The sequence below is a fragment of the Schistocerca serialis genome, chromosome 7 (genome assembly GCF_023864345.2).
Source record: "Schistocerca serialis cubense isolate TAMUIC-IGC-003099 chromosome 7, iqSchSeri2.2, whole genome shotgun sequence".
In the NCBI taxonomy this organism is placed as follows: Eukaryota; Metazoa; Arthropoda; class Insecta; order Orthoptera; family Acrididae; genus Schistocerca; species Schistocerca serialis.
The window spans coordinates 389,790,450-389,811,618 of NC_064644.1; the positions used below are offsets into that span (position 1 = coordinate 389,790,450).

The 21,169-nt window shown below is 37.2% G+C and overlaps 1 protein-coding gene across 1 annotated transcript in view; it reads right to left on the reverse strand.

Annotated features, from left to right (window-relative positions):
- The window catches only part of LOC126412041 (sodium channel protein para), a 903,820-nt gene that overhangs the window by 162,138 nt on the left and 720,513 nt on the right, over positions 1 to 21,169 (reverse strand). The window contains exon 30 of the mRNA XM_050081417.1: positions 20,107 to 20,301. Coding sequence (XP_049937374.1) covers positions 20,107 to 20,301 — 195 coding nt within the window. The remainder of the gene's footprint in view (positions 1 to 20,106; positions 20,302 to 21,169) is intronic.

The following is a 21,169-nucleotide window of genomic DNA, read 5'->3' on the forward strand; positions in this document are numbered from 1 at the left end:
CTCCAGAACAAAAATATTTGATTTGTAACTGTACGTTATGAGACAAATAAACTACATTCTACAATACAGAGGCCTTAGATGATACTTTGAAAGATGCTTGAACTAGGCAAAATAACTGGATGACCCGTCGAGCTCAAAAAAATCTTGTTCGTATCCTTGTGAGCAGACTACCCCACTCGTGAGAGGGACAGTAATTGGCAGAAACCTTAGCCATACACTAAGTTTGCTTGACCACCTTAGTCAGTTACATAGGCTAGAAAAAATTAGAGCAACTGAAGGAACCCAAGATGAGAGGGCAAATCAGAACAGGCATTTTTGCGAGCCTGGTGGGAGAAATTCAAGTCCAAATTGACAGGCAAATGCCAATTATTACCAATCAGAAGGACTACGGAACAGTAATAAAGAGCCACCAAACAATAAAACTTTAGAAAAAGCAATTCTGCACTCAAGTAATGAAATGAGTCTTGTGAGTGCACCCTTCTTTGAGTGTTGAAAGGATAAGGGTTATATGAATGTATTACCAGCAGCTGGGGCATTTATATTGGGTTGCTACTTCAAGTAAGGGAGAACTAGCAGCTAGACAGCTCTTAGGCAATGTAAGTATGAACAGACAAGAAATGATTCACGATTTTCTGATTAACAAGGAGCTTAGCAATACCATTATTACTTTGTGTGGACTGATTATCAAATTGCCAAATAAAGATGATTTTTTCTGCATAGGAGCCTTGAAGAATAAGACAGGTGACAATGAATTTAGTGTTAGGTTCACAGGGATGACAAGTGGTGAAATGGACCATGGTTTAAACAAACAAATGTGGTACATAGAAGGTTTGGATCAAGGGGAGAGGGGAGTAGTAGTGCTGTTTGAAAAAGTTGAGCTAGAAGGTGCTAGCTATGTAATTGTAATGGTTGAGGAATATACATGTGAAGGGTTAGGAATCAGAACAGTTGAAGGAAGAGTACTGTAAAGTTTTAATAAAAGTTCTACTAAGATACCAACTTGTGTTTCCCGACAAATCAGCGACTATAAGGAATTTTGAACGCAATTTATCATTCAAAGATCATGACCGTTTTTCACCTGGCCATATCCTACAGCCATGTCCACAAAGCCAGTGAGGAAAAAGAAGATGTCATGATGGGGAATAATTCAGCCTTCTGCCAACTGTTATAACAATACCATTGTAGCGGTAAAAAGCTGAATGGGAGTATAGGTTTTGTGTTAGACTCTTGACACGTTAACAAAATTTTAATCAAGGAAAGAAGTTGATCGTTATCTACAGATGACTTTTGGCAATCTTTCAAGTAGTGAATTACTTGTCACCCAGGATTTGACCACAAGTTATTGGCAAAGTGCACTCAATCACAGAAGTATACAGACTTTCTCTTTGACAGAAAATGCTGTATACAGCCTCTCTCTTTGACAGAAAGTGCCATCATTTTAAACTCTTACAATTGGACTAAAACTGTCTGTAAGCATTTTCATACAAGTCTTGGGTTAACAAAAGGGGAAGAATTAAAGAATAAGATTGTTTCAAATGTAGACAATATTCTTATTACTATCAAGTCATGGGAGGAACACCTTCACATTTCAGAGCAACTTCTAGCATGACTGAAGTACAAAGGGGTAACCATAAAATTGGATGACTCTCATTCTGATGGCAACTAGTTGAAATTCTTAGGTCACATTGTGCTCTGGATCCCAGAAGAGATATTACCCCAGAGTACCAAAAGATATGTGAGATTTGGTAATGACAGACATTTCTGGCTCATTACCATCTGGCAAGGCTGAGTTGTCACATATTTTGATTTAAATGGAAATGGTTTCTAAATATTTGAAACTGAGGAACAGCAGGAGCACATGTGAGATGTTTCCAGTCTGACTATTTAATTAATGTGGGTCATCTTAAATATATCTTACTGGATATTGGGACATAATTTGTAATCAAGATGTGGAAGGGGTTTTTAAGAAGCCAGGGAATATGTCCAGCATTTATATCCCATTACCACCCGCAAGAGAACCCAATGCAAAGATTCATGAGAGAGCCTGAGAGGTTGTGTCAAAAATTCATAACTTGGAGATGGTACAAAATAACCTACCACATGAAATGGCTGAAATAACACCTTATTAGATAGTCATGGGTAAGGTGGAGATTGAGCCTATTATTGACAAGACAGATTAGCCATTACAGTTACTCTCAGACCAGGAATGATTGAAGAAGGCAGCTGTGGAGGAAATAAAATTGTAAGCCAAAAGGAAGATAATATCCAAAGAAATTGGAAATCAAATGGGACCACGTAAGGTGGGGAAAAGGTGTTGTTAAAGATGAATCCCATACCCTCCAAACACAAGGGTCAAGGCTTCACCCCTTCCCAAGGCAGTAATATTGACTGATATTAAGAATGGGAAGATCAAAGGGCTATATAATACAGAAGACATCAGGAAATATCATCTATTAGAAAGCCCAGTAATTTGTAATTGATAGATAAAAATGAATGATACGGGAAAGATATTTTTATATTTGTAAATATTTGCGTTTTTATACTGCAAACTAGAAAGGAAACTAGCTGTTACTGCTTGTAAAGAAGGGACCAAATCACTGGAGAAACTACCGTAAGAAGTAAGTAAGGAGCACTACAGCCATGACGGACCTTTTGCTGTTTGTAATATGTGCCTCACATAGTGTTTTAAGTGGAGCCTGCGAGTGCTATTCAGGAACTCATGTAGTTCCTGATGTTGTCAAATGTTTGTAGTTGTTAATCGAAGGTGCTAATGATTAATCAGTTCAAAAAGTAATTAATAAGAAGTATTTTCTGTCACACACCATGGCAGTGAGAAGGGAAGAGAACAAGATTAGTGTTTATGAAGTATTTCAGTTATGTGAGTAGCATAGCAGAAAGGCAATTTTAGTGTGTCTGCTATGGCTGAATTTCAACTCCAATTGGATAGATAATTCAGCAATCAAGTATAAGCAGGGCATGGCCTAATTGCTCATGAACACCAAGAATTTGAGTGTCTTAAATCAGAGTTTTGTGTTGATATTGAATGTTGAATGGACATTCTGGGGCTGGAGAAGATATTTTGGTGGTCAGTCAAAAAATCTGTGTTCACGACACTATGGTATTGACATCAATAGAGATAATAAAATATATTAATAAATTTATGGAATGTGAACTGTGAGTTGCTATTGCTGAAATTATGTAAATCCTGAAATGTGAGTCACAGTTTTTCTTTTTATGTTGTGACAAAGGAAAAAGGCATAATTAATTTTGTTTGGGTATGTACATAGTTTTAGAGGGTTAAGTATTAATTGGCTTCTTGTAAATGAGAAGTGGTAGCTTAGTATAATTGGCTTGGTGAACAGGCACTCAAAAGTGAGAATGGAGATCCTTCTCACAGGTGGTTTAAGGTCACAACTGATATGAAGTATAACAGTTTCAGAGTGGAGTAATGAACAAGTGGAAGGAAAAATGTTGATAGAGTGTGCATCCTGTTAATGTATATATCTGAGGCAATTTAGGTCTGATGTTATCGAAAGGTTGTAACTGACCAATGGTGAGATAAGTATGACAATGCCATATGAAACAGAACATTTAAGAAATAGATTTCTAAATGGACTCTGCTTAGTTTTAAAGTTATTGGAGGATTATTAAGTGGTTTGATAGAAAGGGCTAACACCTATCAATACATGGAGAGTAGTCTGTGATACTGACATTAAAATCGAAGAGAATGTTCGGTGGAGTGGGACAGTATTTACCAGTGGTGCTAGACCCTTACAGGAAATACTGGTATTCATCTCTTACGGAGGATTAATTATTATTTTATGTGGTATATCTTGAAGCATATGAATAGAAAGGGTATTATTTTATTTTATTGTGTTGGGAATGGAATAGTGAAGGAAGAAGAATGATAATGGAAATATTTATAGAAAAAATTTTTTGCATTTGCATATTGTAGTTGTATTTTATGACATTAGGAAGAGAAGGTTATAACAGTATGTAAATGATAAAAGTCTATAAGAGAAGGAAGGAGTTGTGATAATAATTAGGATTACTTTTGCAGATGGAATCTTTATTGATGGAAATAATCAAGGTACACTTGGTTTGCCGTAGTAATCTATCCCACCTATCAAGTAAGTTACTTCCAAAGTATTACTAATGAAGACTGGCAAGCAATAAGGGCACTATATAACCAGTGTTTACGAACTGGGTATGATTCAATGTTTAATTTACATGGGAAAGGAATATATGTATTAACAACAAAAACATAGAATGAAGACTATTGTCAGTGATTTGACCTGTATTTCATTGAGATGATTCAGCAATTCAGTTAACTTTGGTTTGTTTAGATACGGAGGTACCTAATGGATTGCCAATTTTACCTGTTATCATGTGTTTTAATTCCTAAGTATGTGGCCAGATTATCAGAATTTTAATGACCAATGTTGCGAGGAGATGAAGAGGTGTACAGGTGACAGGGAATTTTACGTATGTTAACAGTGGAAATTATTATCTTGCAGAAGCCTTTTACATGCACAAGCCACACTGTTTGTTGTGGGGTTGGTGGAACTACAGTAGCTGGCCCTCTTAAGTGTGCACCATGACAGTGAGGCTACAATCCGCAGGTAGTCACAGAATACTGTGCCACCTTGACTGAAGAATCTGCCACCTCGACTGATGAAAGTGAAATGTAATTTAACTATGTTATATGTTCAGTTCTTGTTTGAATTATGTCCATGTCAGATCTGTGACCAGGCCAACATTTATGTTACATTTCATTTATTGAGCTCAGACTTTAAGTAGGTAGGGAATGTTATGGCACAGTGACTTTTATAGAGATTTCAGAATATATGGAGAATTCACAAAAGTATTTATGCTCCATTGACTTGTAGTTTCATGATCATCACAGTGTGTGCCCTCTACTGTGATTATTTAAAGGAGTTTAGCTTGAAGAGATTGTGTAATTCAGAGTGAAGCAAATATTAAATTGAAATGTTAGTTGTTATTCTTTCATAATCCTAGAAGTTCTGTGGAAGTTAAAATTTCAGCAGTCATTGTGCATGTCAACTCTAAATCTCACATAGCAGATGTGAATAAGTTCTCAGGGCTTACTATATATTGATCAGTGAATTTTATTTGGGACCCCTTTTATGGGCATTTACACCTGGGTCGATCTTATAACTTTGGTGGGTCCAGGTTCAGAGATGTGGACTCTCCAGTCATCACCAAGTACAATTCAACACCTCTCAATAGACGAACTGCCACATTTGTAGCATGGTTGGAGTTATGTATATGACTGGAGATATGAAGAGCTATACTGTTGAATGTGTAAATAGCCTTCATAATATAAGAATCCTTCAGAAACCCCAATTTTGTCTTTACCAGTTTGTTATTTTTAGGCAGATGGTTAAGAAACCGATCATATATGGAGTTTTAGGAGGAACTGAAATACTTTAGGAGGGTGTAGCGTAGACTATTTTAAGTAACACATTCCATACAACACGTGCCCAATTTTTATTGCTTAGAGAGATAAGTTGTCATTTTGTATGTCCAGACTTCAGTTGCTACGCATTTATTTATCGATGTTCATTCTGTAGTGATGTTCAAGTTGCATGGCCAAATTCTACTGTATCATTTAACCATGTCACACATAAAGTTAAACGCAGAGTATGCCTATGTGGTATCTCTGTACCAACTTTTGCAACACCCAGCAGTCATATTTCATCTGAACATGCAAATGAACACAATGAGGATGAAGTAGTAGATATTATTCAGCTGGGAGACTGGAGTTATTCAACAATCACATGCAGAAGTTCTGCACATATCGATGTTCCACTTACAAGAATATGGTGGACATTACTTAGATGTGGCCTCAGTTCACATTTGAGATGGAAATGAAGGTAGACAATTCAAATTTTGTCATTGGTTAATTGAAAATCACTGAGTAGTCCCACTAATATGGCTTACCGATGAAGCCACTTTCAGTAGTGACAATATCAACAACATTCATAACACACACTGAAGGTCAAACAAAAACCCACTATCCTCTGTAGAGACAGTTTCAAGAACATCTTTGTGCAAATATGTATTTTACAACAACCAGTTGATTGGGCCTGTTGTGTTACCGTATCATCTTACAGTGCTCCACTATGCAGACTTCCTTGAAAACAAGATTACAGTGTTATTGGAACAGGTTGCTTTGGAACAAAGATGGGTATGCTCTTCTCCATGATGGGGCTCCTGCACATTCTAGTTGCAGGTGCCACATCATTTAAATGTAACATTCCCCCACGGATGGATTTGTGGAAATCATCACATTTCTTGACCATCAAGGTCCCTGCACCTTACTGCTTTAGGATTTTGCCTGTAGGGTTGGTTGAAAGGTGACATCTACAGAGAACAAGCAACTACAAGAGACCAATTGATCTTTTAGACTATGAATAGTGTTGCCCATAAAAGAATGACAAGATGATCTTAGAAGAGGTGTTGTCAGGAGAATTTATTTATTAATTGAAAAGTGTGCAATGTGCAAAGACAAATTAAAATTACAAATGAAAAGTTATTCCAGAGCCAGTATTTATATCGAGGTTTTCCTCATTTTGCAGTTTTGAGCATGATATCTCTCACAATGTTCCTTACACAAATCACAAACACAGTCTTCATTTGGCTGGTGAAATCTCTTTTTTTGGCAGAGTCTATGGTGAAATCCATGAGTGGCGTAACGCATTACTACATGTTGTAGCTTTTAGTTTGCTTGTTTCCATTTGTCCGTCATTATGGCGTCTGTGGGGTAGAAATCGGGCCAGACGGCTCTGCACTTCTCAGTGAGGGTTTGATGTGCACTCTCCTAGGGCTTGGTATTTGACAGCCAATACTGCATTTTGATGTTGTTGATGAAGTAGTTTTCCTTGGTTAATACATATGTTAACCTTGAAGGTGCTGACTTCCCGATGCCTAGAAATCCTTTTCATGTAGCAAGCTTTGACTTTTACTATTGTTATCAGGCCGCTTAGAATGAGTTTTTCCCATATGATACTGATCCCATAGGCAACTATTAGGGAAATGGTTGTCTTGAACTGTAATATTGCTGTATCCAGTGATATTTTAGAGGCTGTTAGATGTGGTAGATGGCTTTTATTGCTGTGGCAGCTCTTTCTTTGACATGGTTACTGAAGGATGACAATGTGGTTTGCAGGGAGACACCAAAATACTTGAATTTTGGCACTACCTCTAAAGGTTTATTGTGCAGGGTCATTGTATTTCTGGAAGAATGTTTCTCTCCTTTCCTAAAAGTCATTTGTTTGGTTTTGCTGTGGTTTATTCGCAATCCATTTCTTTCCGCCCACAATGTGAGCCTGCTGAGAACACCTTGGAGCTCTTCTGCATTTTCTGAGCCAATTGCCATGTTGTCCGCATAGAGAATAAGGGATGCTGAGTTGTCTCTGATTATGTCTGTGATGTCTGTGGTCACGATGTTGAATAATGTATCTCCTTGTAGAAGTCCATTTGTCTGGATTATGTTCATGGATATAGCAATGCTGTCTGATATTTGGATATTGTTGTGTCTGAGGATATTTGAGATTGTGATTGCCAACGGGTGTGTGGTTGCTCTCAGATGATTGAGTTTTTGCACTAGTGTTACTCTGTCGATGAGGTCAAAGTCTTTGTGGTTGCCCACAAAGACTACAAAGTATTTCTTTCTTGGATGTCTGACTTTATCTTGTGCTTGCTCCATTAGGTAGCTTACGACATGTAGTGTGCTTCTTCCTTTTTGGAAGCCAAATTGATTCTCTGGTATTTGTGAGTCTGTCTTCTTTGTGAGTCTGTTTGTTCAGATTTTCATGAATACCTTGAAGGATGCGTTCTTGAGTGCTATATACCAATATGAGTCAGGATCGCTGGGGTCTCCTTTCCCTTTGAACATCACCTTGATTAATGATGACCTCCATTGCTCTGGTACTTTCCCAGAGTGGATGCATTCGTTGAATAGTTCTACCCAGTACTCTTGCATGACATGAAGTCATTCCTTTAGGTGTTTGATATTTGAGGAGCGTTTGAAAAGTCCGTGCAAAAATAAAAACTACTTACGTGTTTTCGGTAAACCTTTTTTATTTTTCAACATAGGCTCCTTTTAGACTTACACACTTCGTCCAATGCTGTTGTAATTTGTTGATCCCTTCTGAATAACAGGAATTGTCCAAGTCTGCAAAGTACTATTAGTTGCTGCAAGCACCTCCTCATTTGAATAAAATCTTTGTCCCGCCAGCCATTTTCTCAAATTGGGGAACAAATAATAGTAGTCCGAGGGAGCCAAGTCTGGAGAATCGGGGGGATGTGAAACGAGTTGGAATCCTATTTCCATTAATTTTGCAACCACAACTGCTGAGGTGTGTGCTGGTGCATTGTCGTGATGGAAAAGGACCTTTTTTCGGTCCAATCACCAGCGTTTTTCTTGCAGATCGGTTTTCAAATGGTCCAATAATGATGAATGATATTCACCTGTAATAGTTTCACCCTTTTCCAGATAGTCGATGAGGACTATCCCTTTCGAATCCCAAAAGACAGTCACCATAACCTTTCCAGCCAAAGGAATTGTCTTTGCCTTTTTTGGTGCAGATCCTCCCTTGGTAAGCCATTGTTTAGGTTATTGTTTGGTCTCAGGAATATAGTAATTTATCGATGTTTCATCCACAGTGATGAAACGATGCTTAAAGTCCTGCGGATTCTTCCTGGACAGCTGCAAACCATCCTTGCAACACTTCATAGGACTCTGTTTTTGGTCAAGCATGTGCAATCGCAGAACCCATCTTGCGGATAGCTTTCTCATGTCCAAATGTTAATGCAAAATATTATGTACTCGATCATTCAATATGCCCACAGCACTAGCAATCTCATGTACCTTAACTCTTCTGTCCTCCATCACCATATCATGGATTTTATCAATGATTTCTGGAGTCATAACCTCCACAGGGCATCCAGAACATTCAGCATCACTTGTGCCCATATGGCCACTATGAAAATTTTGAAACCACTAACAAATTGTTCTAATCGAAGGTGCAGCGTCACTGTAATGTTTGTGAAGCTTCTCTTTAGTCTCCTGAGGCATTTTGCTTTTCATAAAGTAATGTTTAATCACCACACGAAATTATTTTTCGTCCATTTTTTGACAATCACTCGACTTCCTTGATTAACGCGAATGCCAAACACAAACATATAGACCAATATGGCTGAAACTTGGTGTGCGTTCTTTCCAAAGATGCTGCTAACTAAACATGACCTCAATACATTTCGGAGGTATCATCTCTCGGACTTTGCACAGACTTTTCAAATGCCCCTTGTAGATGCTGTCTGGGCCTTGGGCCTTTCTGTTTTTTTGCTATTGTTATTGTCTCAAGTATTTCCTGTTTCATTATGGGGGTGTGATTTGCCGTCATTGTAACTGGAGTTAATTCAAAAGCTGTTGACCAACTTTGATGGTTGAGGTTGTTTTTGAAGTGGCTCTCCCATGATTCCACTAAGATAGTATTTGTTGCTGAGATTTTGGGTCTCCTGAGCGCTATAAATGGGTTAGTTTGGGCACTTGTTATGCGCCTCCTGGCATCATCTTCAATATATTCTGCCCTTGTCTTCTTGTCTTATATTTCCTTCTTTGTTTGGCGTATTGGAATAGGTCATTTGGGTGACTTGTAAGGAAGTGATTTTTACCCTCCACGCAGCTCTCCATGCTACTCTATCCTGCGCAAGCCTCTTCACCTCAAAATAACTACTGCAACTTACATCCTTCTGAATCTGCTTAGTGTATTCTTCATCTCCCTCTACAATTTCTCCCTTGATGCTTCAGATGTATCCTACCAACCGACCCCTCCTTCTAGCCAAATTGTGACACAAATTCTTCTTTTCCCCATTTCTATTCAGTACTTCCTCACTAGCGAAGGATACTCTCACTCCCTTCTCAACCACTGCTTCCCTTTCGTCCCCCTCAACTCTTATAACTGCCATCTGGTTTCCGTACAAATTGTAAATAGCCTTTCGCTCCCTGTTTTTTACCCCTACCACCTTCAGAATTTAAAGAGAGTATTCCAGTCAACACTGTCAAAAGCTTTCTCTAAGTCTTCAAATGCTATAAACATTTGCCTTTCTTGAACCCATCTTCTATGAGAAGTCATAGGGTCAGTATTGCCTTGCGTGTTCCTACATTTCTCTGGAAGGCACACTGATCTTCCTCGACGTAGCATTCTACCAGTATTTCCATTCGCCTGTAAAGAACTTGTGTTAGCATTTTGCAACCATGACTTAGTAAACTTATAGTTTGGTAATTTTCACACCTGTCAGCACCAGCTTTCTTTGGGGTTAGAATTATTATACTCTTCTTGAAGTCTGTCATAAATAATTACAGGCCAATCTCACTGACTTCAACACTTAGCAAGCTGCTTGAAAGAGAGACCAAATGGTACCCTTCTTCGGTAAATACAATCTATTAAACAACTAGAATCTATTAAACAACTCACAGCATGAGTCCTGAAAAGGCTGATACACAATAACAGCAGTACCAACTTTTTTCCATGAACTGTTGAACAGACTACATAAAGGAAACAAAGTTATTGGGACTTTTCTAGATTTGTCTAAAGCATTTGATTCTGTGAATCATGCAGTACTATTATCCAAGTTAGAAACTTGTGTTATATGAGGAGTAGCACTAAAATTCTTAAGTTCTTATCTCCAAGACAGAAAACAGTGCAGTAAACTAAGTTATAACAAAGAAAGCAATATCCAAACAGTAAAATCAGCAAACAGAACTCTGAACTATGGAGTCCCACAGGGAAGTACAATTGAACCATTTTTGTTTCTAGCATATATTAATGACATAACACAGCCACTAAACACAAAATAGTGAACTATGCTGATGACATATCATTTATTATCTGGGACCATATTGAGTAGCTAGCATTCCAAAGCAATAAAGAGAATTCTGAAATGATCACAGAATATCTAATAATGAACAAACTTACTCTGAATAAGGGCAAGACCGTACTAATAAAATTCTTGTTGAATTATAATAATATTCATATTGAATTACTTTCTGCTGATGAAACATCTGATAAACATAAATTTTTAGGCATTTTGATTGATGAACATCTCAATGGAAAGAGCATATCAACTACATCTGTAAAAAGGTTACTAACAATATTTATTTTCTAAAACTTCTTTCAAATATATAACCCCCCCCACACACACACACAGAGGCACACAATCCTTAAACACATGTACTACAGTTTAAGTCACTCACATTTGCAATATATGACTGAGATTTGGGGTGGAGCACCCATAGTCTACATGGATAGGGTTTTCAGGTTTCAAAATAGAACAGTTAGGATAATCGCTAATACAAGCAAACCCCAGTACTGTGGGGACTACTTCCAAAATTATAATTTACTAATTGAGTATTCATTGTATGTCCTTAACACTACATGTTTGTAAAAGAAAATTATGAAATAAGTATAATGAACAGAGACATAAATAATTACAATACATGAACCAGGTGGGACTATCATAGGATACTGACTAATAAAAGAGCTACAGGTCACAGTCCCTTCAAAATTGGGAGACAATTCTGTAACAAGTTTCCAAATAATATACAGCAACTCAAATACAATCTTTCTAAGGACAAATGAAACAGTTGTTAGTTGACAGATATTCATACTAACTTAAAGAACTTTGAGCTGCAATACAGATAGTTCTATTTTTGTATACTGCAGTATATTACTGGCAGTAAATATTTATATAAGAGTATATAATGTGCCACTTAGGTATATTATAATTACATGTAAGGTATTATTTCATTGTTATCAAAGTAAAAAAAAAAAAAGAGATGACATCCAACACTGTGAAGTTAATACGGACAAATAAAGATTATTATTAAGACATTGTTAGTGGTAAATACAAACTGGGATTCAGCTACGCTAATAAGTTTTGGTGGACGCATGATGAAGTTGCTTCCTCTGCAGTGGTGTGCCCTGAGCTGCTTGTTTTTCTGACTGTAGCAATGAAGTAAAATGTTCTTATGAATCATATCAGTGCATTATTGTCTGAGCCATTTCCCATGCCATCATATGTTCATTAGTTATGTGATGAATATATGAACTTGATAAGCATAATTCTCATATTTTAAAAACTGAAAGAAATATTTATTTTGCTACATGCTGTTCATTTACAGGTCTTTATTCTGTATAAATGACTAATTATTCCTATTCATGAACTCCTCTGTTGTACAGAAGGAATTGTTAAAAAGAATTATCTTTAATCAACACTGAAAACTCTTCTGTTATATTTTGGATATTTTAATTCAAGGAGTAGACTGTCAAAGAGTTTTGTAGCTACATATTTTAACTCTTTCCATGCCAATGTTAGATTCATTACAGGGTAATGGAGATCATTTTTCCCTCTCGTGTTGTACTTGTGAATATCTCTGCTACTCTCAAACTTAAACGGACTGTAGATAACAGACTTCACAAGTGATTAAATATACATTTAGGCTGTGGTTAATATTTACAGCTGCTGAAAGAGATGCCTACATGATGTATGTATGTGATCCTGATAACTAATACTAATTACTTTTTTTTGTACAATGAATCCTTTGCCTGTGAGAGGAGTTACCCCAAAATATTATCCCATAAGACATCATTGAATGAATATACACAAAATATGTTAACGCACTGACTTCTGTATCCCCAAAGTTTTTTTTTTTTTTTCCAGTCTAAGTTTCATCAGGAGAAAGAAAACTGGCATTCTACGGATCGGAGCATGGAATGTCAGATCCCTTAATCAGGCAGGTAGGTTAGAAAATTTAAAAAGGGAAATGGATAGGTTAAAGTTAGATATAGTGGGAATTAGTAAAGTTCGGTGGCAGGAGGAACAAGACATTTGGTCAGGTGAATACAGGGTTATAAATACAAAATCAAATAGGGGTAATGCAGGAGTAGGTTTAATAATGAATAAAAAAATAAGAGTATGGGTAAGCTACTAGAAACAGCATAGTGAACACATTATTGTGACCGAGATAGACACGAAGCCCACGCCTTCTACAGTAGTACAAGTTTATATGCCAACTAGCTCTGCAGATGATGAAGAAATTGATGAAATGTATGATGAGATAAATGAAATTATTCAGATAGTGAAGGGAGATGAAAATTTAATAGTCATGGGTGACTGGAGTTCAATAGTAGGAAAAGGGAGAGAAGGAAACGTAGTAGGTGAATATAGATTGGGGGTAAGAAATGAAAGAGGAAGCCACCTGGTAGAATTTTACACAGAGCATAACTTAATCATAGCTAACACTTGGTTCAAGAATCATGAAAGAAGGTTGTATACTTAAATTGTAAGACATTTCCAGGGGCAGATGTGGACTCTGACCACGATCTATTGGTTATGAACTGCAGATTCAAACAGAAGAAACTGCAAAAAGGTGGGAATTTAAGGAGATGGGACCTGGATAAATTGACTAAACCAGAGGTTGCACAGCGCTTCAGGGAGAGCATAAGGGAACAACTGACAGGAATGGGGGAAGAAATACAGTAGAAGAAGAATGGGTAGCTTTGAGGGATGAAGTAGAGAAGGCAGCAGAGGATCAAGTAGGTAAAAAGACGAGGGCTAGTAGAAATCCTTGGGTAACAGAAGAAATATTGAATTTAATTGATGAAAGGAGAAAATATAAAAATGTAGTAAATGAAGCAGGCAAAAAAGAATAGAAACATCTCAAAAATGAGATCTACAGGAAGTGCAAAATGGCTAAGCAGGGATGGCTAGAGAACAAATGTAAGGATGTAGAGGCTAATCTCACTAGGTGTAAGATAGATACTGCCTACAGGAAAATTAAAGAGACCTTTGGAGAAAAGAGAACCACTTGTATGAATATCAAGAGCTCAGATGGAAATCCAGTTCTAAGCAAAAAATGGAAACCAGAAAGGTGGAAGGAGTATATAGAGGGCCTACACAAGGGCGATGTACTTGAGGACAATATTATGGAAATGGAAAAGGATGTAGATGAAGATGAAATGGGAGATATGATATTGCATGAAGAGTTTGACAGAGCACTGAAATGCCTGAGTCAAAACAAGGCCACAGGAGTAGACAACATTCCATTGGAATTACTGACACCCTTTGGAGAGCCAGTCCTGACAAAACTCTACCATCTCATGAGGAAGATGTATGAGACAGACGAAATACCCTCAGACTTCAAGAAGGATATAATAATTCCAATCCCAAAGAAAGCAGGTGTTGACAGATGTGAAAATTACCGAACTATCAGTTTAACAAGTCACAGCTGCATTTTCGATTCCGTAGAAATATTGGAGCACGTGAGGCAATACTGACCCTACGACTTATCTTAGAAAATAGATTATAGAAAGGCAAATCTACGTTTCTAGCATTTGTAGATCTAGAGAAGGCTTTTGACAATGTTGACTGGAATACTCTCTTTCAAATTCTGAAGGTGGCAGGGGTCAAATACAGGGAGCGAAATGCTATTTACAATTTGTACAGAAACCAGATGGCAGTCATAAGAGTCGAGGGACATGAAAGGGAAGCAGTGGTTGGGAAGGGAGTGAGACAGGGTTGTAGCCTCTCCCCGATGTTATTCAATCTGTATATTGAGCAAGCAGTAAAGGAAACAAAAGAAAAATTCAGAGTAGGTATTAAAATCCATGGAGAAGAAATGAAAACTTTGAGGTTCGCCGATGACACTGTAATTCTATCAGAGACAGCAAAGGACTTGGAAGAGCAATTGCATGGAATGGACAGTGCCTTGAAAAGAGGATTTAAGATAAACATCAACAAAAGCAAAATGAGGATAATGAAATGTAGTCGAATTAAGTCGGGTGATGCTGAGGGAATTAGATTAGGAAATGAGATACTTAAAGTAGTAAAGGAGTTTTGTTATTTGGGGAACAAAATAATTGATGATGGTCGAAGTAGAGAGGATATAAAATGTAGACAGGCAATGGCAAGGAAAGCGTTTCTGAAGAAGAGAAATTTGTTAACATCGATTATAGATTTAAGTGTCAGGAAGTCATTTCTGAAAGTATTTGTATGGAGTGTAACCATGTATGGAAGTGAAACATGGACAATAAATAGTTTGGACAAGAAGAGAATAGAAGCTTTTGAAATGTGGTGCTACAGAAGAATGCTGAAGATTAGATGGGTAGATCACATAACTGATGAGGAAGAATTGCATAGAACTGGGGAGTAGAGGAGCTTGTGGCACAACTTGACTAGAAGAAGGGATCGGTTGGTAGAACATGCTCTGAGGCATCAAGGGATCATCAATTTAGTACTGGAGGGCAGCATGGAGGGTAAAAATCGTACAGGGAGACCAAGAGATGAATACACTAAGCAGATTCAGAAGGATGTAGGTTGTGGTAGGTACTGGGAGATGAAGCTTGCACAGGATAGAGTAGCGTGGAAAGCTGCACCAAACCAGTCTCAGGACTGAAGACCACAACAACAACAACTAAGTCTCATCAACCTGCACGCTTAATAACTTACAACTTTGTACCCTGTTTATTATTTCCTATTACCTACAAATTTAATAGGAGGTTGGTTATTTTTGACAGTACAAGACTGTATGAGCTGTATTTTTTCAAAGTTTAAAGTTTGCCAATTTGTGCAAAACCAAAACAACCATAAAAACAGAATTTACTATTTTCCCTACAGGTGTTTCTTTGCTTGGCTTTACAAAATGCTTATATCCAGGGTTGCCACAAATTTCCCAAGTGAAATTCCCTGATTTCCAGGCACGTTTTATCATTTTCCCCTGACAAATTTTGAGATCTCAAGGGTAAGTTAAGAGGTATTTGCCACTACGGTACAAGAAACAATAGTGCAAATGAGGAAATATCTAAAAAAAACTTTCAAGCAGATGGCATTTTCTGATGTGAGACAAAATTTTAAGTACTAATATCAATATCTTTTATAATGAACTGTTTTTAGATGGAGAAAGCAAGCCAAATGGTATATGTGCTTCATTAAGACAACTGATGTTATTTCATTTCAATAAAACGAAACACATTTGGTGACTAAAATACACATTTTCTCGGAGTTGTAAGACATTTAAAATACCTTCACTGATTAACCTCAGAAAAAAGTAGACCTCTTGAAATGGAGGGAAAGAATTGTGTAAACCAAAACTGTAGGTGACGACTACTACTATGTTCATTATCACTGGTTATTACCCACTGTGTTACATCTATTTTTTAAAGGTATTTTGTGATTTTTCTTTCAAGAAACATATGAGTACATAGTATACAAACTGCCGGCAACTGATACAATTTTCTTCTTCTTAACGTCCATACTTTCTAACATACTTTTGAAGTGTCAAAATGTACTAGAACAAATAAAATGTCTATAAAATGCCACACTGTACAACATACTTGAGTTGAGACAATCACAGTTCCTGAAATCAATTGCTCATGGCCTCTGGCCAGCTGAGGAACACCGCAGTCCTGGGACCATGGATAAACCATGAAAATCTGCTGCATTATACCACACACAAACAGACCGGCCTGCTGGCAGATTGGTGAGACTAGATCCGATGGGCAGGGCCTGCACATTAGTGCAAACCGAATGACTTCAGATCGGCGGGGCCAATCCAAAATTTGTCCAACTTATGTACAGAAAAGGAGTTACAGATTCATGTGGAAGCTTGACCCTCAGAAACGGCCTGTGATTTGGGTCTGTTGCGGAAATCCACTCCAGTGGCCAAACACTCATGAGCCACTGACAGCATGTTGATGAAATGAGACCACAGTGATCAATACATGCACCAGATAACTTGTTCAAATACTCTGAGAATTAATAATAATGAGCATGGCTGCAACTTACAGCGAAGATGGTTACTGAGCTGCAGACAGGCACATAGAAAAGACATTCACACTCTCACAACTAAATTTTCAGCCATATCTTTTGTCAGAAAACAAGAGCATACACACATTCACACAATCACTCAGACACAACTCACATACACTTGACTGTCGTCTCCAGCCTCTACAGTCTCTGAGAATCAGATCCAAACAAACCACTCCTCACGCCTCCCTGCCTCTCTTCGAGGCCAGTGGCAAGAAGTGGTGGCAGCACTGACTGTAATCTGAGGGAAATGGTAGGAAGGGCAGAAACAATAAGTAGTAATGAGAAAGTAGGGAAGCGCGGAACGTACTCAGCTGCACCCAGCCAGCAACGATGCGTGACACTTCAGTAAACAAACCATTTCATCCACTGAGACAAAGAAGAGATTTTTTCCAGTGTTTTTTCTTCAAATTTCCCAGATATTTCCCTGATGTGTTTGAAATTCTCTGATATTCCCTGATTTCCAGTACCTGTCGTAACCCTGATATCATTTGCAAACAGGACTAAATCTGCTAATTGATTCAAATAAAGTGGTAGATCATTATCATAAAACAAGAACAGTGGTTGGAAAATGGTCAGACCCTGAGGGAGTTCCACTGTAATTTTTCCCCATGCAGATGGTGCAGTATCCCTCACTGTGTTATGCAAACAGATCAGCATAATTTTCTGCATTGTGATTATTAACTAAGGACTGAATGGGGTATGTGCAGAACTATGTATTCCAAATAAATTTCACTTCTCCAATAGAACATTATGATTGAGATAATCAGATGCCTTTGATAAGTCACAGAAGATCCCAATTGGTGATATTCTGCAATGTGCACAGTAAACTTACAAGTATCTGATTTAGTACAGTGGTATTTTTGAAATCCAATCTGCCATTTGCCAAATATCGTATTACTACACAAGTGGGTGACAACCTGGAGAATATTACCTTCTCAAATATTTTAGAATATGGTGTAAGGAGTGACACTGGGTTTTAGTTATTGTCATCAATGGAGTCACTATTCTTATGGTGAGGCCTCACAATGACATATCTTGATCCGGCTGGTAAAACGCTCTGAATTAACTATGCACTTCATAAGGTACTACGAATGTCATGTGTTATACGGCCAAAGTTTATTTGTGTCTTACTGGAGATGATATCGACCCTGTATCATCATTTACTTTTTAGAGTCTTCATGATCATTTGTATTTCAGGTAAAGATGTGGGACTAAATTTTAATTTCACTAAACGTTCTCTGTATAACTTCTTTGGTCTACTGTTCTGCTTTCTCTTCTGAACTATTTGCACCAATTTTCTAACATATTTTTAAAAAGTAGTTATTAAAACTATCCATTACAAATGAACTGTCCTTTAACAGTAAGATTTCAGCTGCTGCACACTTACTATATGTATAGGAAATCTATTATCAATCAGAGTGGTATAAAGATGTAATGCTCGAAGCTTGTTCTTTAATAATCAGTATTGTGCCTTAACTTTGCTTTTTATTATGCTTTAAGATGTGTTAAATACAAATAATGTCATAAATGGCCAGTTTCCTAAGCTCACATTGCTTGTATGTGACTAGGTTTCAAAGTTCTGATGCAGCTGGTAAAGAAATTTATCTGGTATCATAGACTGGACCAAGTGACCATTGGAGGACAGCTCTGACAGTCCCACTGACCAGAGCAATTGATGAACATCCTGTGGAATGCAATGGATATTGTGTGAAATGTGTGCATGGGAATTACTCTGCTTAAAAAGTGAATCTTATTCATGCTGCACATAGGGCAATATAATAGGCTTGATGATGCTCTGAAAGTATCCTGCATTGTTCAGAGTTCCCGCAACAAATACCAGTGGCTCACTATCATTATAGGTTATGACTCTCTGTATCATGACAGCTGTTTATAATAGTCTGTTACACTCTAGTAGCTACAGCTCTCAAGTTAGCCAAGAGAGGGTAAGAGAGACTACAGAGAGGAGTGTATGAATGCAGGGTGAGTGTATTTAGAGTCATTGGGAAGGGACATTTGTGGATGTGGGGCAAGAGCTAGCACAGATTTGGACCAGATTATGGGATCAAAGAATGTGTTGCAAGGACAATCCCCATCTACATAATTTGGAGAAGTTCCATCCCTGCCCTGACCCTTACTTCACCAATCCTGCTCTGAGAAGTTCTTCTCTGCAGCCTTCCTCTTCCTCTCTTCTATCTCCCCCATCTCAACTCATTCCCCCACGTCACTGTGCATTATGTACAGCCCCCCCCCCCCCCCTCTCCTGTCTGTGGCTAAAATGAGCTCACCTGTGCCTGAAGTCATCCCCTCCAGCTGTCAGCCACTTTTTACCAAACTTCCCTTCGAATCTCTGCCTTCATTCTTTTCATTTATTCACCAACCACTAATCATGTACATGATATGGGTATTGATTTGTATACAATAATGAAATTTTACATTAAAATTTAGAAATTACATTTATATATTAAATTAAAAATGAAATGTTTGGTTTTGGACACAACACTATTACAGAACATCATAAACACAGCTGTTGATTACTAGATTCTGTACATACCTCTTAAAGGAATTGTAAGGTACATCTCTTATTGCCAGGAGAAGTTTATTACATAGCTTTCAGTCAGTATATTTGAGACTATTTTGGGACTTACTTAATCTAGTATATTCTAAGTCAATTTCATTTCTGTTGCTTGTTACATAACATGGTGGAGAACTTAAATTCGCTGGCTGTTTTCTTTTTTATTGAGAGGAGACAGGCTTTACTATAGAGGGAAAGAACACTTCATATCTTTAGCTCTTTGAAATGCTGCCAGCATGACTGTTTAGAGATGCCTGTAATTGTTCTCACTGACATCCCCACCCTCCCCCCACCATATAAACTCTATTTATTCACCAGAAGAATTACCCCATTGTCTGAGACAATGTAGCCATTCAGGTGCTTGTCCATGTATGTGTACTTAATAACTCCAAAGAAAGCAAACGTTGTTCAGTCTTGTTTATGTGCCTATTAATGACTCAGCACTTCAACTACTCAAAAAAGCAGTAAACATTATTCATTTGAAGGTACTAAAGATGAGAATCTGTTGACAGCTAAGCTAGAAACAACTGGAAATGCTGACTGGGAGAGATGTTCATTGCATATTACTTTAATATAAACATAACGACAGAACCTTTATTGACATGCAAATTTATTTTATACACTTGTAAAATGATTACCTCTCTTGAATCTATAGCATCATTCATGATCTGTATCCATCCTTTGAATGTTGCAACTTGAAAGAGGCATAAGTAGGCTTTTCCAACATGATCAAAATTCATCGGTGAATTCACCCAAGTGTAATTTTCTGCCAAACAAGAGTTCTTGTCTGGGATAATTTCATGACTTAATGTAGTGTCGTTGGAGTCTTGACACTGCAAATTATATTATACATCAGATTTATGTAGTAAGAAAAAAATCATCAACATTTATATAAAACATCACATTATCAGTTGCATAAAAGACTTTCAAACAAAACATTGGATTACAACTACATATTTATAAGTCTTCTTTCTTAATTGATGCCACTAATATTGGATGCACAATTTCAATTTAATGTTTCTCCCTGTTACTTTGAGGTCAACAGTAACACAAACTTTTACACAGTAGGGGAAAATCAGTCCTATGTTATCACCTTTCCAGTAACATTCCTATGCATTTGAACTCCTGTACAATGTAATAAACACCTTTTTTAAGTTAAACAATGGCCACAAGCCGGACATACTTGTACATAGTCCTTTCTACAATTCTACTGAAAAATAATGGTTTTAATACATGTTTACAATTAATGTCACAATGTTAAATGCTTATAAATGTTTGAGACATATCTGGCACGACTCATCAAATATTAAACACATTTCATGAATTGTATTCCCCAAAAAATTATATATAAGAAATTATTTTCTTCAATGCAAGAAAGAGACACACTTCTGAATCAGTGAAAAATAATAAAAAGATGTGTCTGAATGGACAGAGTTAAAAAAATGTTACTGGATTAAGGATAACAAGCAAAAACAATAGACTTGGTTTCCACAACAACATTTTAAAATAAAATTGAATTAGCATCTATATCTGACTACCTAAATTATAAATTAAAGTCTCCTGCTGCAGTTTCTGTCTGTATGTTCAGGCTAATCTCAGGAATTACAATAGGGATTTCAATACAGTTTTCACTAATAGAATGATTCATCAGGAAAGTTTGTGTACATAATTTATTACCATTAAGTAGTGATGTGTGTGTAA